Genomic DNA, 12,542 nt, shown 5'->3' with positions numbered 1-12,542 from the left:
TCCCAACTGTTCTCGCTGCCTTTGCTAACACTGAATTTGCAAGGGCGGGGGGGAGGAGGTGGAGGGGAAAAAAAAAGAAAGGAAAAAGAAAAGAAAAATGAACCTCTCGGGGAAAGCAGGATTTTTCCCATGCACCACGCGGAGGCACAAGGGGACAAAAATCTCCCTCCTCGAGGGGAAAGGCATCACCTTGTGCGAGTAAATTCGCAGGGTTAGTGAACGATGGAGAAATGCAGGAATTGCCAGACAACCCCGGGCCTGCTTCTTTAATGCAGATTACACCGTGGGAGTGAGGGGCTGTGGGAGAGGGGAGCCCATCGAGAAGCTGAGAGGTGTCACACTCGGAGCCTCGGAACTGGCTGCCTGTTCCCGATTTTAGCTAGTTCCTGGGAATCCCTGAGACAAAACCAGCAACATGGCGACCGGGATGCGAGACAGAAAATTGTATTCAAGGAGAGGGGGGAAGCCAACGAGAGACCCAAGCCCGACCCAAGCTCTGGTTCCTTGAGCCGATCCCAATCAGAGCCTGCACGCTTTTGTGCTTTTAAATTACAGCATCCCCGAATGGTAAATTGCTCTCTGCATGGACGGGCATAACCCAGCCCCGGACCTGGGGAGAAAAACAAGCCCTGTCTCTCTGTTATACCGTTATTTATTATTGCGCGAAGGTTATAATTATTAACCTGGAACTTCATTTATTAAGAGAGATCAGAGGCAGAGAGAAGCACCAGATCATTTCTCATGTGAAGCTTTCTCCACTCGACCTTTTCGTACGCGTGGGGTTACCGGCTGCTCCGCTGCCCGGCTGAGCACGCAGGTGTGCGGGACCCACAGCCACACACGCACACTCTGCTTCTACAGCCCAGCCCTTTTTTTTTTTGTTTTTTTCCGTACCTTTTCCAGCCTTTTCACCCTTTTCTCCCGGCAGCAATCAAATTCCCCCTCTCCTTCCCCCTGCAGGGGCCCTTCCCCTCTTCAGCAGCCACGGCAGCGGAGCATTTCGAGCCTGACGAGCAGCTCCCCCCCTTCCAGCACCATAAAACTTTTATTGCCCCTCGCTGCTTTCATATAAGTTTTCTTAGGGCTTTAGAGCATAAAAAGCAAATTATTCACGGTATTGCCCCATCTGCTTTTGCTGCTGGCGCAGGGCGAGTCTCCCTTTTGCTTGCACCGATAATGTAACCTTTGGCGGTGGCTTTTTCCCCTCTTAATAAGGATTTTAGGTCTGGGTGTTGGTCTAGGGGGGGGGCTGTGCATGTGTGTGCACGCGTGTGTGCACATGCGCGTGTCTTTTAATAATAATTAATTGCAAGAAGTCGTTTCACGTCTCTTCACTTTTCAGGTCCCCGCGTGGAAACTCTGGGCCCTTCTCTTTTTTTTTGTTTTCCCCCTTTTTTTTCTTTTTTTTCCCTTTTTTCTTTCCCTTTTTTTTTTTCCTTTTTTTTTTTCCTTTTTTTTTTTCCTTTTTGATTATTCCTTTCCCTTTGTTTTCATTCGCGGCCCAATGGCAGCGCGGCCCCGGTGCCACGTGACGCCCTTTGTGGCCGCGCATGGGGTGGCCGCTCTCGGCCCGAACCCCCCGGCCTTCACCCAAGAAGGGGTGGTGGGCAGGGCCCCCACTGCCCAGAGCCTGCCGGGCGGTCCCTTTACCTGCGCACCCTTTGCCGTTTTTTTCCTTCGCACGTTATTTATTTTCGCCTTTAAATCCGAGCGATAGGACAAGATAAAATTGATAACAGAAAGTTTATTCCAGAATTGCTCGACAGACAACCCTTAAGCAAGGAAATAAAATAACTACGATAAGAACAAAGAAAGATCTCCAAAGAGGAGGGGCGAGGTGGGAGGGAGGGATTAGCTATAGTTCTTCTAATTCAGGACTATACAATTACAGTCTGGTTCTGCTCTCATGCCTCCAGTAGAACTAATTACATTATTCATAAGTACGAAGGTAACATAAAACTACCGGTCTTTCTAAATTACAATAACTAAAATAAGCTTGTTGTACAATGACAAGGAAACACAATGTCCTTTATAACAAGTAAATACTAAAAAAGTACAATTTGATTCTTTTTTCCTCATATAAATACATAATATTGGGGATAAATAATACAAAAAAAGGAAAATATTTTAAACTGGCTATAACCAATAAATATATATGAATGTTCACCAGAACACACACCTATTGAAGGACGTCTCGACTGAGCCGGACGAACGCCCTTCAAAGTTGTTTTTATACCCATTATATGTAAACTCTAAGTGCAACAAAGATGTCCAGACAAGAAAGCATTAGCAAATACTAGAGATCCATTCACTTCTGCTTCGATTGGAGGACATTCCGTTTGTTCAAATATACCCTGTTTTCACGTAAGGTCAAGAGAAGAGGAGGAAAGAAGCGTAGGACTTCTAAGTCTTAAGATTGCTTTTCTGTTAACGAACCCTAAGAAAAATACCCCCAAAACAAAAAAACCCAGCGGCGTCAAATGGAGCCTTCACGTCATCAGAGGCAAAGGTGGGAAAATATTCAGACCTGTCAACCCTTTCTTCCTCTCTTTGGACTGCTGTTATTGTTGGTGGGGTCTTTTAGGCTTTTCAAAAACTTGTTTCCCAAACCTTTTGCAATTCTTAGACCTCTCTTATTCTAATTCTTTTTTTTTTTAATCATTATTATTTTTGAGAGGGGAGGCAGGGGCCGGAGGGGAAGAGCGTGAATCCCACGCGTTGGCAGGTGTGTATATTTGCAGTTGAGGTGGGGACTGGTGGGAAGTTACTCAGCGAAAAAAGATGGATGGCCTTCCTCTGATGGCTGGAAAGGAGAGCGCGAGGCTCCTCTTGAGGAGGAATCGGAGAGGAGGGTAGTTTTCTTGCGAATCTCTTCTGATTGCATACGTGTACACGTGTGCATGTTTCCGTAGATGCAGAGACACCAACTGTAAAGGCTTGGCTGGCTGACTATTCTCCTTTCCAGTGTCCGAGAACTATCAGTGACAATCTGAAGCTGCTTTGGAAATGCAGGATGCTGCTGCTGCTAAAAATCTGCTAGATTCCCACAAAACTACCCCAAACCCATTTCAGAAGCATTTGTGTTGAAACACAGGAGGTATATCTCTTCAGAGAGAGAGCTGCTCTTGGCAGTAAATACCGAAAGGGTTGGAAATTGTGCCTAATAAAACTCAGAAATAAGAATAGCAAGCACAACAACCTGGTAGAAATTGCCCTGCCAAAGAAAGAAAGAAAGAAAGAAAAGAGCTCAACACAAATGTTCCTGAAGCCGATCCTGCCCTCTTCCCCTCTCCCATGCCCCGTGGCGAGGTCCCATCCGCTTCGCCTGAGCCTGTCCCCGCTCCCTATCACAGGTGGGTCAGCTTGGGCGCCTCTTGGATTCTGCCCTGAGAAGAAGCGTGGTGCGTGGAAAGGTCTGTGTAGGTGGGGTGGGTCTCGCATGGTCCGTGGTGCTGGCTCGGGGGCATCTGCGGAGGCCCGCTGTAGTCCATGTTGGCAGCCTGGTGATGCGGCAGGTGATTGAGGCCGTAAAGGGACGGGCCAGAGGCGGGCATAGAATCCACATAGTTACCTCCAACATAGACGGGGCTTCCCTGCATGCTGGGAGTCCCGTAGGCCACCCCGTTCCCTTGTAAGACGTGGGGGTCGTACTCGGGGGCCGTGTTGGCGTATTTCTGTTGGGAGGGGCAGCCTTTGATGGGGTTTTGGTAGTTAGTTGACATGGCATAGGCATTTTGGTGGGGTTTATTGAAGGAAGGCGGCGAGGGGGCATCATAGTTACTGCTCATGGTGTGCAAGGCGTTCATAAATCCGGCGGAGGATTGCATGGGCTGGGGCGGGCTGCCGGTGGGGGAAGGCCCTCCAGAGGAAGACCCCATGCCTTTCGACTTCTGGTCTTTCTTATACTTCATCCTCCTGTTCTGGAACCAGATCTTGATCTGCCTCTCGCTGAGGTTCAGCAGGTTGGCCATCTCCACGCGGCGGGGCCTGCACAGGTAGCGGTTGAAGTGGAATTCCTTCTCCAGCTCCACCAGCTGAGCGCTGGTGTAGGCTGTGCGGGCTCTCTTGGAGGCCGAGGAGCCTGGGGGGCTTTTCTCGCCGCTGCAGGTTTCTGCTGGCCGCGAAATGAAATAAAAGATAATTACTTACATGCAGAAATTGAATGCATCGTTTCTTAATAAATCCTGGAACAGGCACGAGAGTTCGACCCCCCTTTCCCTCACCCCTTTGCATTAGCCTGCACTCCATAATCATGTCATTTATTAAGAGTTCTGTTCTCCAAAGCTGCCCCTGGTTTATGAAAATTTGATCATGTCATGTAGAAAAGGATTCCAGGGCCATTTGTTTAGGAGTCGATTACTTCCAACAGATAATTTTGAGAAAATAATATTTGGCAGGGGGGCAGTCGCCGCAGAGCCAATTAACACTAACACGGGTCAGCGTTGGGAGATGCTCTGTTTGCCGAGGTACGAACACACACGCACACATCTTGTGTGTGTTGTGTATTTGTGTAACACAAATACTTGCGTGTACATTGTTAAACACCGAATTGCATTTGTACCTACCTTGTTGTGAGATAAAAGTGTATGCAACTGATAAATTACACTAACGTACAGTGAAGTGTGCACTGCAAAGTTTATACGAATATATTTGTCACAACAGTGATATTTCCATACTGATTTTTTTTCTCAATCGAGTTAGAGGTGGGCGTGTATGCATGCAAGAATATCCATGTGTTTATGCATATGCTTTATACATGCGCACGTACACGCAGAGACCACCGTGTTTGCTGCTGTGTCTGGAGGCAGGGAGGTGGGAAGAGAACAAGCGCTCTGCTTTAGCATCGCTAGGTTGAGCAGTGGGTGTACATTTTCCTGTATCTGTACCTACACAGTCAGACATTGGCTGTGTACAACTGCCTGGTTGTATTTCCCTGTGGTGCTCTGGATATGTTTAAAATAAACCAAGTGTGCGCAGTCAGTGCTGCAGGATGGGCCAAGGCTCACTCAGCCTGGCTGGGGCATGCTGCTGGCAGCCTTGGGATCATGTCCAGCACCAGGATCCTCACTGGATCCTCACTGCATCCTCACTGCATCCTCACTGCACCCTCTCCCCCTCTCCCCTCCCTCCAAACAAGACCGCTCCAGCCAGTGGCTTCGTCACCTCACTGTTTAGGAAAGCAGAGGGTTACAAAAGCAGAACAGTGTACCTGTGCTAGGGGAGCTGTTTTTCTGTTTGGAGTTTTGCCTCGATTCTTTCATCCAGGGGAAAATCTGCTTGGTGAGACTGGCGTTCGCACTGAGGTTGGCTTTGCTGGGGGCAGTTTTACTGCTCCCCGACTGGTTATTGCTGTTGCTACTGGTGCTGTTGGTGGCAGGGTTTGGGGGCGGCGAGACGGGGGGAGGCGGATGGTGCTCCTGGGGCAAACTTGGACGCATGCAGCTCCCATTCAGGTCTTTACTTTTTGCGTGCGGGGTTGTGTTGCCAAGAGACTGGAGGGAGCAGGCGGACCTCTGGTAGTCGGTCTCCACGTGAGAGGCTGGCTGGAAGGGCTGCTGGGGACCCTCGTAGCCGAACCCATTGGCACTCCCATAGGAGTAACCCCCAAAGAGCGTGGAGCTGTCGTAGTACGTTGTCTTCTGCATCTCTGGGACTCCCCAAAACGATTTTTGCGGCTACCAGGGTCTTGACACCCCTATGGCAGAACATTGGCACCCCAAGGCCACGTGACAGGCCGTTTCCAGCTGTCTATTGGAAGCTGACCTGAAAGGTTAGGAGAAAACACACAATAATAGTACCCGGCCTATGAATCCATCTTGGGGCCTGAAAGGCCCATGACATGAATAGGGTCCCGCAGAACAGGGCGAACAGATGCTTTGAGCAGATTTTGTCCTGTGTGCAGCCTAAGGAAGCTCAACAAATGTTACAGTGCGAGAGCGTTGAGCTGATTTTGGGGGGTAGTTTTCCTGGTTGGTCGGTTGGTTGCCCCTGGTTTTCCCTCAGAGGATAGCGCCCGAGATGTGTAACTACACACATGCTCTATAAGTGCACGTGGTTTCATCTGTGTACGTCTATTTACTTCTATATTTATCTATATGCATATATACACACCCCCAAGCATACACATATGCTCCCGTACAAATGTGTGCGTGTATACGCATGTAGCTGTGTGCGTCGCGTGCACGTATACACACCCGTGTCCAGATAGCACGCACATTAACGTAAATGTAGGAATACAGAATGGATAATTGCTAGCTACAAGCATGAAAGGAATGAAAGTCTTGCTTTCTTACCCCTGACCTATTCAAATCAGCCGTTCACACACATGAAAAACAGCAAGGCGTTCTATCACCCGAAATTAAAAGCCCGCTAAGTTTATTGTAGGGCCTCTGTCCTGTATATTTGTTTTTAAACTGGAAACAGCAAATAGTCAATATGTTTTATGCAGGTAACGGTGTCCTGACACAGTTGGCTTGATTTGCTGTTTACACAATGTCTTTGGAATTCAGTGCAAATATTTTAAGCAGATTTAAACAGGGGCACGAATTCAAGAATGTGCTTCCTTTGGCCTGTTTGCTAGGCTCTCGCTCTGGTAGCACAGGTTGTGTTTAGAAAACGTCCCCCTTCGTTGCCTGCACTGCTTTGTACTCATCGGTCTTGAATCTGGAACTACCATTGGCAAGATGTGATTCTAAACCCAGTTTAATTGCTGTTGGTTTTTTTCCTTGGAAAACAAACCCGTCACCAGGCCATTTGCTCTTAACTTTCTACCCTTTGATTTTTCATTGTTCCTCCCTCCCTCAATCCAAGCTCAAAAAGTCTAAAAACCCAATCCAAACCCCCAAAATACAAAATGAAACCTTCCTTTTTTCTTTCTCTCTCTGGCCTTTTTATTTTTCTTCATCTCTCTCTTTCTCTTTCTTTTCTCAAAACATAAACTTTCTCTGCCATAAAGGCAGAGCAGAAACACCCTTAGAAATATGAAAACTACCTTGACCTGAAAATAATCTGATGTGTGAGGATCAATCAAGCAGCAAACATATTTTAAAAAGGCAGTGACTTCTCTCTGCAGCTCAGAGTTTGCGAGGAGCCACTGTGCATTTTGTTTTGAAATTGATATCCATTGTATATTTAATTGTATCTATTGTATATTTAATTTTATCTGGGCTCTTTCATTCTCTAAAATAAAATAAAATAAACTCTGTGGAGATAAAGTCTAATGCGATATTTCTAAGTAGTGGGGTTTAACAGAAGCCGTAGCTCGACAATAAATAACATCTTTTTTTCCCTTCCCTGACTGCTGTGTTCTTATGTGGTGTCACATGAAACCTCCGTATACTTAACACAGCCTCAGACAACGCGTCCACGAAGGGACCGCTTCGCTTTTTTACACTGATTAAATCCTTTATGCATTCCCAAATCTGCATTGTATCTTCCACAGAGATGTATTATTGTCTACAGAGAGGATGATATCCTTGCTGGGAGTTATTCTCATTTGCTTTCCTTGCCATGATAAATATGTCTTATTAAAAAGTAGACTCCACTGCCCGAGCCGAGAAGCTGTGAATTAATTAACAAACAGCAGCGCCTTTATTATGAATAGGTTTGCTGAAAATATCTACGAGGGCAGAGGTGGGAATTTCTCCAAGGCCTTCCTGTCTGGCATAGGTTTCTTAAAAAAAAAAAAAACAAAACAAAACAAACCCAAACCAGAACCGAGCAGAGAGGCTCAGCTAAAGCAGCTAAAAATAACAGCGACGATTTTTTTTTTTTTAAATGGCCATAAAATAAATTTACAATCCCCTTTGCCCAAAAGCTCGCTCGCTTGTGGCTTCCACAGAAGATTTGCTTTGTACCTCGTCTCTCAGCGCCTCACAAATGCCGCTCATTTATCTTCGCCGAGGACGGCCGCAATCCTAATTATTTACTCCAAGGAATTGTTTAAAAAAAAAAAAAAATCTCAGGCAGAATGATAAATATTCGATTATCTCCTGTTCCAATTAAACCCGGGCAGGATCCGCGCTGGCTGTTTCATCACGCTCCAAGTTTCACTTTGTGAGCGGTAACATTTAACCACGAACTCTTTGCCTGCAACTTTTTGGAGTGCGAGGATTTAGAGACATTTAAAAGAGGGGGGGGAAAAAAAAAAGTCGGGGGAAGGTGCGAGAGGGAAAGGGCTGCGGGGAGGAGGATGCTCGGGAAAAAAATCAGGCAGGCGGGGGAAAAAGGTGAAAGAAATCTAAGGCAGAGGTATTCTCCTGCAAAGCCGTCCCCTCCATGTTGGAAATCCTAAATTCCCAACCTGACTGTGTTTATGAAGAAGAGCAGCGCCTTTCCCCTCCCCCCGCCCCCTCCCAAGGTTTATTTCCCAGAGCCGGCGAAACCAGGCGTAGCCCCGCTTTTAATTTAAATTATTATTAATAATAAATATTCCAAACATGCCCTTAACAATAGGTCGCCTGCTCAGAAAGAGCTCAAATCCCAGCGACTGCCTTGCGGTGGATATGCCTGGAAAACAGAGACACATTCCTAAAATTTCCCTCTTCCCTCCCCCCACAACCGAGCTTCACCCCAACCAGAACTCCCCAGTTGTAAAGCAGGGGGGAAAAAAAGGGCCCTGGATGAGGGCTGCAAAAGAGTCTCTGCGTGGAAGGAAGCTTAAAGCTTGTGAACTCTTCTTGAACCGAGATTGGAGTCATATGGTCATAAATCATTGGGACATATACTCCGCCATTCACAAAGTGATAGCCTATTTGAGTCCGGCTTACCTTAGTCTCTGACGAGCAAAGCACAGGCAGACATAATATATTTTCACATCCAGCATCCACGCAATCAATAAGCAAGGAATGACCCCCTTCCTTTAAAAACGTTACAGGAATATACGAGAGAGAGGAAAAAAATCCAGCATATGCATGTATATATGTATAAAAAAAAAAGCCAAAACAGAGGGGGAGGGGGCTCAGCCAGTGGAGCTTTCGGTTACGGCAGCTCAAATTGTCTCTCTGTCTCCGTTTGGGGAAGAGGAGGGAAAAAAAAAAAAAAAAAATCAAGATGCTTTCCAGCTTCCAAGATGTGCAGAAAAGCTGAGGGCTTTGAATGGACAAACCCTGAGATTCTAGTTGCCCTATAGACTGGTACGCGCTGCTCACTGATAACAATGGCCTCTGCTTTACCACAGCAAAGGGGAAGAAGGGAAAGGAGAAGGGAAAAAAAAAAAAGAAAGAAAGAAAAGCTGAACACAACACCCCCCCCCCCCCCCTTTTAACTATGCAATGCTTGGCTGGGATTAAAATAATAACGAAAAGAATCCAGGCTACGGGGGGTCGGGGGGGGGCGAGGGGGGAATAAAGCGGAGGGGATATTTAAAAATAAAGATTTGGTTCGGATTGCCGGGCAAAGCCAACGAGCCTCCCAAACAGCGTCACTAGTGAAAAATTATGCTAATTGCAGCCGTGGTGGACAGAGGCCTAGGCAGAGAGATAGCACGGCTCGCCTTTGATTCACGTGTTTAACAATTAGGTGTCAATTTATGCTAATAAACCGCTCCAACATAGCCATAGTGTGTGTCCCCCCCTCCCCTCCCGCGGCCGCGGCTCCGGCACCGCCGGCGCTGCCCCCCCGGCCCTCGGCCGCGCCCGGCGCCCCCCCACCGCCCCCGCTTTTCGGGGGCCCGGGGGGGGCCGGCCCCGGGGGTGCGGGGGGGGGAGCCGGGCGCACCCCCGGGCGCTGCTGCGGCTCCGCGGTAACTTCGGCGTTAACTTTGCGCGGCCCGATGCCCCCCCCCCCCGCCCGGGAGGAGCTGCGGGGTCTGGGGGGGCTCCGGGCGCACATCGCCCCCGGGGGAGGCCACGGCAGCGAGGTGTTGAACAATAAAGATGATTATTATTGCTATTATTAATAACGCCGTTACTGCTATGCAAGGCGCTGCCGCTGTCGCCACGGGAGATTTATGCTTTTCCCCGCTCCCACACGGCTGCCGAGAGCAGAAACTCGCCAAGACGCGTTTTGGGGAAAGTCCGTGACGAGGAGGGGCTGGCGAGTGGGAGGAAGGCAGGGCAAGGAATTTAGGTGTCTGCACTTTTTTTTTTTTTTTTAAAGTGCTACTTTTGTTTCACATCACAATTATCTTCCCTCCTTTAATTCTGGCGCTCACTCCTCTGGGTTAAGTGCTGACGGGGGGGAATTTACGTTTAGCAAAACAAGAAAAAGAGGGACCACAAAGGCTCTTTGGACTTCGCTGGGAAGGTACGACCCGTCGGGGGGTTTGCATCGCCCTTTTTTTTTTTTTTTGTGTGTGTGTGTGTGTTCGTGTGTGTGCACCTTTAGGCTGATAACTCTGGAAGGAAAAAGAAGGGTGTCCAAGTAAACATCTGACTTTTGAGAGGAGTTACTCCGGGTTGGACAGCCAAGGTTTTCTAGGTGATGGATAAAGCCTGATCCCAAGGACTGCGGTGTTTCCAGCTATTGTTCTGGCTCCAGCGTTCAGATCCCAGACGTGAGGGTTTCGACCAGGGGACTCCATTATTGCCATTTCCCCCCCCTCCCCATCTGACTTTTTACGAGCTGCTCCAACATAAATCTTCTGCTACAAGATAGTTCCTATTTTGGAGCCCCGGCGTTGAAATTCCAGGGAAGGAGAGAGGAAAAACAGTCGTGGACTATTCTTTTAAGGACTTCTCTGTAGGTGAAGTACTCTATAGGTTTCTGAATATGGATCTCCACTGGCTTATTTGGAGCACCTAGGCAATCAGAAGCACCTCGGATTCCGCAAGTAACTCCTCTGAAGTGCAAAATTTTGTTTTAACCTTAACTGGCAGCCGAAAAAAAAAGCCCACCCTGTTAAGACGGTCGTTGCACGTTTATATGTTGAGCTCCTGTAAGTAGGTTTTTTTAGGCTCCCTGTGTATTGCCATCTTTGCTTTGGTTGCAGCTTATTTTTCTTTAAAATGTAACTCCCTCGCACTCGTCACGAAATCAGCAGCAAATGTTGCAATCTGACTGGGTTTCCCTTCAAAGGGAGTACAGGAAATATCTTCCATTTAAAACACTCCCTCAAAGTTACGGCCATAAATCACAAAGTTTAAAGACAAGCCAGTAGCAAAATGAAAATACTCAGCTGAAATCCAGGGCAGCCGTGCTTATTCTGGGGTTGGTGGAGGGGGAGGAAAAAAAAAAAAAAAAAAAAAAGAAAGTCACGTTGGGTGACTTTAGAGAAGGAATGAAGGAATGGTTTCGAGCCTGGTGCAGGGGGAGGTACGGAGACACACACAGACAGGGGCCAGGTAGGATTTTCGGCAAAACTCACCAATTCTCGGATGTCTGGTCCAGCAAATACGAGGCAGCGGTGGACTTTGAGAAAGGAGAAGAACTGGGCGGGGGAGAAAGGGGAAAAAAAAAAAAAAAAGTATGAAACTTCGGTCAGAAAAGCGTGGACAAGGGGCTTCATCACAGAGAGAAACCTTTGGGTGGAAGTGGGGAGAAGATGAACAAAAGCCCCAGCAATTCCTGCGAGATTGTCTCCCGTCCCAGTAACCACAGCATTCCCAGCACTGCACCCGTCTCCGTCCCTTGAAACCCCAATATTCCCGTCGAGGCGGTGGGCACCAGCTCCACGGCTGTAGGTCTGAGGCCATCCCCTGTCCCCCCGGCGCTTCCTTCCACCTTCCCCCGTGGAAGCCCCCCGCAGGGAAACGCTTCGCCCGTCCTGGCGACGGGGAGGGCTCGGCGTGAGCCGGGGGGCTCGCCCGCGGCTGCCGGTCAGCCCTGGCCGTAGCTTAGAAATATCGCTATCGGGAGGGGTTCCGCTAAATTCTGCGGGTAATTGCGGAGTTAAATGCGTTTGAGAGACTAAATACGTGCAGTTCATTAGTTCTGGGTTCAACAGCAGGATAACGGGAGGGAAAATAGGAGGCCGGAAAGGCAGAAAAGCCTGAAGGATTCAGAATATGGTTTTTTGTGTTTCTCCGATGTGGTCGGAGGATCGCCACGAAGGGGGGGACGGAGATGCTTTATGGGGTACGAGGACACCGTTCACACAGCAGTGATTTGGTACCAGAATTAACGGTGTCGAGCCGTAAACATTTTTAAAGCCACGCCGAGATTTATCACCGCAACTTTGGCACGAAGGACTCGGAGAGGGAGAAAGAAGGGGAGAAAGAAAAAGCAATCTCATTTAAAAATATTTTCGTTTTGGGAAACATTCAGTCGCTTTAATAATCCTGTTTCCGTTCTGTATGTTGATGTTATTAATCTCAAATAAAAATGTTCCCCTCACACCCCTACTCTGCTTGTGACAACATCCCCGAGTCCATAAATCACCCGCGGATGCTTCGTGACCTTCTCTAGTCGGCGGCCTATAGCTGTATTTTTTATTAGTATTATTATTACATGCGCGCACACTTTAATACACAGCTTTGGCAATATTCCACTTACATCACAGCCTTCCCCGGTTAAATGGGGCTTTTCAGTTCCCTCTGTAGAGTACACACAGAGATTGGCAAAGAGGGAAAGAAAAAAAAAAAAAAAAGAAGAAGAAGAAGGAA

The 12,542-nt window shown here is 47.9% G+C and overlaps 1 protein-coding gene across 2 annotated transcripts; it reads right to left on the bottom strand.

Annotated features, from left to right (window-relative positions):
* Positions 1 to 3,347: 3,347 nt before the first annotated feature.
* Positions 3,348 to 5,645, bottom strand: HOXB3 (homeobox B3). 2 transcript variants are annotated; one of them, XM_075722838.1, is made up of 2 exons: positions 5,210 to 5,645; positions 3,348 to 4,114 (listed from the first exon to the last, which is right to left on the bottom strand). In XM_075722838.1, exons 1-2 carry the CDS (start codon positions 5,643 to 5,645, stop codon positions 3,348 to 3,350), a joined length of 1,203 nt encoding a protein of 400 aa, XP_075578953.1. The 2 variants fall into 2 exon arrangements, with proteins under 2 accessions (XP_075578953.1, XP_009484368.2); XM_009486093.2 differs by having other exon boundaries at positions 3,348 to 4,111.
* Between the last annotated feature and the right edge of the window lie 6,897 nt (positions 5,646 to 12,542).

This window comes from Pelecanus crispus, chromosome 18 (assembly GCF_030463565.1).
Source record: "Pelecanus crispus isolate bPelCri1 chromosome 18, bPelCri1.pri, whole genome shotgun sequence".
Classification (NCBI taxonomy): Eukaryota; Metazoa; Chordata; class Aves; order Pelecaniformes; family Pelecanidae; genus Pelecanus; species Pelecanus crispus.
Note: the sequence above shows the minus strand (reverse complement) of the source record. Positions and strands in the feature narration are given on the sequence as shown.

Coding starts and splice junctions, on each gene's coding strand:
- HOXB3 (XM_075722838.1), bottom strand. CDS start 5,645: ATGCAGAAGACAACGTACTACGACAGCTCCACGCTCTTTGGGGGTTAC. Junction 4,115..5,209: donor AAACAGCTCCCCTAGCACAG/GTACACTGTTCT, acceptor TTTCGCGGCCAG/CAGAAACCTGCAGCGGCGAG.